This window comes from Microtus ochrogaster, unplaced genomic scaffold (assembly GCF_000317375.1).
Source record: "Microtus ochrogaster isolate Prairie Vole_2 unplaced genomic scaffold, MicOch1.0 UNK31, whole genome shotgun sequence".
In the NCBI taxonomy this organism is placed as follows: domain Eukaryota; kingdom Metazoa; phylum Chordata; class Mammalia; order Rodentia; family Cricetidae; genus Microtus; species Microtus ochrogaster.
In genome coordinates this window covers 1403235-1408146 of record NW_004949129.1, presented here as the reverse complement: position 1 = coordinate 1408146, position 4912 = coordinate 1403235, and the positions used below count along the sequence as shown (strand labels likewise).

General features: G+C 57.0%; 1 protein-coding gene across 1 annotated transcript; it reads right to left on the bottom strand.

Moving 5' to 3' along the window:
- Positions 1 to 2080: 2080 nt before the first annotated feature.
- Positions 2081 to 3493, bottom strand: Gjd3 (gap junction protein delta 3). Its single transcript, XM_005368256.2, has one exon. The coding sequence runs from the start codon at positions 3491 to 3493 to the stop codon at positions 2660 to 2662; it is 834 nt and encodes a 277-aa protein (XP_005368313.1). The 3' UTR covers positions 2081 to 2659.
- Between the last annotated feature and the right edge of the window lie 1419 nt (positions 3494 to 4912).

Sequence of the window (4912 nt, the reverse complement as noted above, 5' to 3'; positions counted from 1 at the left end):
GGGGTACAGCAGCTGGTAGAGGTGCCCCCTGCTGAAGATGGGGGTACAGCAGCTGGTAGAGGTGCCCCCACACACGGTGGAGCCAATAATGGAGAGGAATAACTAAGAAAGGCAGAACTGTTTCTAGTTGGTTGGCCCCACCACAGGGCCATTGCTCACTCAACTCCGGTCACTCTAGTGTCTTTGTTGGCTGTGGCACTTGCCACTTGCATGCTGTTCTTGAAAGAGCTTCACAACTGGCCTCTGGGGTGTCACCTCCTCAGGGACATCACTTTCCCCTTATCTTTTTGGTGATATCTTTTCCACCAGAAGGCAGGCTCCGAGAGCAGAGATGCCGACCTGCAGCCCAACATCTGGATCTGTGCTGCAGCCCAACATCTGGATCAGTGCTGCATGTGGTAGCCACTAAGCCATGTGTGCTGAATGGGCTGACTTGACCTGGCGTGTACTTTATGTGTAAAGCTCACACAAGATTTCTGAGAAAGAACGGGGAATATCTCTGTAATACTTCTGAATATTGATGATGTTCTGGAATGGAGATGTTTTTGGGTAAAGCAGGTTAGAGAAAATACCACTTACATCCATCTCAGCTGTTTCGTTTTTTTTTTCTTTTAATGTGGCTACAGGAAAATTTGAAATTACATTGCAAATTGGATGCAGTGGCCCAGGCCTTTAATTCCAGCGTTCAGGAAACAGAGAGAGGCAGACTTAGTGATTTTTGAGGCAGCCTGATCTACATAGTTCCAGGACAGCCTGGGCTATGTAGAGAGACCCCGTCTCGAAAACCAAAACCAACCAACCAAACAAACAAAAATTATGCCTCATGTACAATTGTACTGAAAGATGCTGACCTTGAACAGTATTTGTTGAGTGGCTTGTTCTCTGGAAAACAGCTGGACAGCCACATCTGTGCTTGTGTGGAGGGGTCTAGGCTGTAGCCAGATGTGTCCACTGGGAGCATAGCCATGAGCATACTGACGGCGGGGGGCCCCGGTAACTCTTCATTTTTCTCTCCCAAAATAGCGACCACATGGAGTCCGTGCGACCATCCAGCAGAAGGGCTGGGACATGGGGTGCTGACTCCAGCTGGGGGGGGGGCAGGGAGAGCCCCTGCTGGAGGCACTTGCTTCCTTCAAGTGAGCCCAAAGGGCAAAGGCAGGCAGCGTCGGGGCAGGGCTTCAGAAAGAGACTACACCCGAGAGTGTGTCTAAAACTGGCGTCCGAAGTGGGTGTGAGCAAAACTTCAGCCTGGTGTGACAGCCGGCAAGATGGCCATCTCGGAGGCCTAACCAAGGGAGCCCAACGTGCATGAAGCTTGAGGGAAAGGGCTGGCTGTGTCCGAATGACAGGGATCCCGGGGGCTAAGGTAGAAAGCCCTCAGGCAGGTGATGGCATATTTTGGGGTGCGGTGGCTAAAGGTACGACCGGCAACATGTCAAATGGAGCCTGAGGTTCCGGGGAGGGGCAGCCCTGCTCTGTCAGGACTTCTCACTTGGTCCTGGTGTATTCAGAGTGGCCACACGGGCGATGGAGGAAGGCAGGTGAGGAATGACAGGAAAGAATGAGGTAGCCATGGGGAAACTCTTTCAAAGTCTGTGCTAGACGAAGGCTAGTTGCAAGGGAATGGGGATCCAGGAACAAATCTGTCTCGGGGCAGCTTTCCCTAAGGATGGAAAGACTCAACCACGTTTACAGACTATAGGGACGATGGAGGGTGGGAAGAGTAGAGACGGAAGCCAAAAGAACACTGCCTGCTGTATCTTCCAGCCCACTCCCAGTGAGGCTTGCAGAGCATGGATGGCGGCAGAAACCTACAAGATGACGGCTGGACAGGACTTTCCTCCCCCTCTGTTGGGGAAGGGGACGGGGGCACCGATGGCCTCACAGGTGGCTGGGTTAGATCAGTAGGGAGAAAGTCATTATGGCTCCCACTGGCATTGGGTTCTGGTAGTAAATGACAGTGTTAGCAGATGCACACACAGAATGTGTGTGTATAGGTGTGTACACAAAGCTTACATAGGATGCATGCACACATGCTTGCACACAGAGCCCACAAGGACATCTATGTGCATGTCTGTGCATGCATGCGTGAACACAGGTCTGTACCTCCTGTTACCTGTGAGGTGTATACAAGTGTGCACATGCATGTGTGGACGGACCTCTCAGAGAGTGTACACATGCAAGCACACACACAGCCCACGGAGGTTTAATGTGCACGAGCACCCAACCCACCGCAGCGTATCCAGGTGTGCATGTATGTGTGCACAGAGAGCCCACTGGGAAAAGGACTTCTCTGACCAAGCAGGGGGCCTGGGAATGCTGCCATTGTTGCTGATTTTGCCCCCAGTAGAACCATCAGATCACTCATTGCCCTTGGCCTGTTTGCTTCCTCTCAAGGTCCCTGGCATCCTCCCTTTCCGCTGGGATCACAGCCTCCCCGATTCAAAGCAATCCCAGCACGCTGGTGCAACCAACATTAGGAAGTGCGACGCTATCCCGACCCGAACCCCGGTGGTCCCGCATCTTCTGCTCCGGGAGTGGGGGTGTATCCCTCTTCCCATCTTCAGCTCAGGCAGGGTCCTACGCAGCGAGAAGCCACTTCTCCCTTCTGCCTCCAAGGACCCCAGTGCTACTGAAGGTTCGGCCTCGGACCTCGCCGCTAGATGGCCAGGTCCTGACGCACGGTGGCCAGCGAAGCCTTGCTGTGGCCGCTGTCGCCCTCGCCCTCGCTGTCGCTGGCCGGTGCGCGGTGCGCGTAGGCGGGCGGGCCGAAGGGGTCGGGGTCTGCTCGCTGCGAAGGCAGAGAGGGCGGTGGCGGCGGCGGGAGCAGCCTCGCGCGCTGGCGACCCTTCCAGAGCAGGTGGCCCAGCTCGGCTACGCTGAGTAGCGCCGAGAGCAGCCCGACGGCGAAGTAGAAGACCACGAAGACCGTCTTCTCTGTGGGCCGGCTCACGAAGCAATCGACGATGTGCGGGCAAGGCGGGCCGGCGCACGCGTAGTGCGGTGCCACGCGGAAGCCGTAGAGCAGCGCCTGGCCACCCAGGAAGGCCAGCTCGGCGAGCAGGCGCAGAGCCACGCTCAGCAGGTAGCAGCGACGCGCGCGGCGGGCGCGCAGGGAGCACGGGGCGCACGGGGCCTCGGGACGCCCGCGCGTGCACGGCGTGGCCGGCTGCGCACCACCCGCCTCCTTGCTAGCCTGGTGCATGGAGTAGATGACGAACAGCACCGGCGGCGCCGACAGCAGTAGGATGTGGAAGAGCCAGAAGCGGTAGTGGGACACCGGGAAGGCGCGATCGTAGCAAGTCTGGCGACAGCCGGGCTGTAGCGTATTACACACGAACTCCTCCTGCTCGTCCTCGAACACGGCACCTCCCACCGTGGCCAGCACCAGGATGCGGAAGATGAGCATGATCACCAGCCAGAGGCGACCCACGAGTGGCGACTGCAGCTGCACCGCGTCCAGCAGGGAGCCTAGGAACGCCCACTCCCCCATGACGCTGGGGACAAGGGAAGGGGGTAATCAGAGGCTGGGATGGACCGGACCCCCGCCCCTCCACGCCCACCACAATTTCTAACCTTGGAGGGCACCAGGGGTCAGAGATGTTATGGGGTTCAATGAGTCTGAGTGTGAGGATAGTAGGTGAGCCCGTCCTCAGCTATGGGATCCCTTCACCTGGGCTTAAAGGGGTGCTGAGGCGGGATTCCTCCGCACCCCCGCCCGGGCCTGCTTGGCTAGACCCTGTGATCTCTCAGATTCTAGGTTGTTCTGCAGGGACAGCCCCTGCCTGGCTCTTTGCGCCAGGATGAGCTCTAGGAGTCAGAGCGACTGCTGGAGTCCGGAATTCCTCATTCCGTTTGAGACTCCTGGGAGCAAGGGGAAGGCCAGGCCGGGTGAGCCCCCACTGTCTCCTTTCTTTTCTTCCTCACCGTTAGAGGCTGACATAGAAACCTGCTTTAGGAATTTCTCGCGGTTAATCTGCCCTTTCCACGCTCTCCTACCTCGGGCCAAGGGGAATGGGAACAGCGCCTCCCGCAGCCCCCAAGCAGTTGTCAAGCATCTCCTGTAAGCCTCCCCTGACATACAGAACACACCATGTCCCTGTAGACCCTTGGTGGCCTCTGGATTCCTCCCGACTCTACTTACCCTGGGGCCTGTGCCTAGAGCTGAGGGCAGAACCTTGGGAGACAGCTGGGACCTGTTCCTCTTGATCCCTCTTTCATTTTCCTTTTCGGATTTGGCTGGGGTGGATGACAGGACAGGATGGCTGAGAGGGGCTAGCTCTCCCCCTTCTCTTAAAGGGACAGGGTGACCCTGCTGTCTGGCTCCACCCTGGGATCAGACCCGGGACCACACCCCTTGCTGGGTCCTCCCTTTCCATCCTTCATCCCCTCCCATGCCCCCGTCCCATAGCCGGCTGGTGATGGACTGAGGTCAACTAGAGGCACATCTTTTGTTGAGGGAGCAGGGGAATCATGGAAACCCTCCCGACAGACTCCCCAAACTCAGAACAAGGTCCGCACAACTAACTGACCCCTTTTGAAAGAGTCAGAGGGAGATACGGAATATCCGACGGCTTTTGACTTCGCCTCTAGGGCACTCGACCTTGGATGAACCATTTTGGTCACGTGGGTCAGAATCTCTTGGTCACCTGAGATGGCAAAGCGCCGAGATGCATCTTACTTTGCTCTGAGACAGAATCTCAGTGTAGTTCAAGCTGGCCTGGGCTCGGCTGACTGACTGTATAGGCCAGGCTGCCCTGGAAGTGTTGATCCTCCTGCCTCAGCCTCCTAAGTGCCAAGACATTAGGTATACACCACCACACCCAGCTTAGGTGCCCATCCAAGTTCAGGTTTCAGTTATGTTATGGAAGCTCAGAGCTTGGTGCCTGGAAGAAGGGGTGGACGGCATGAA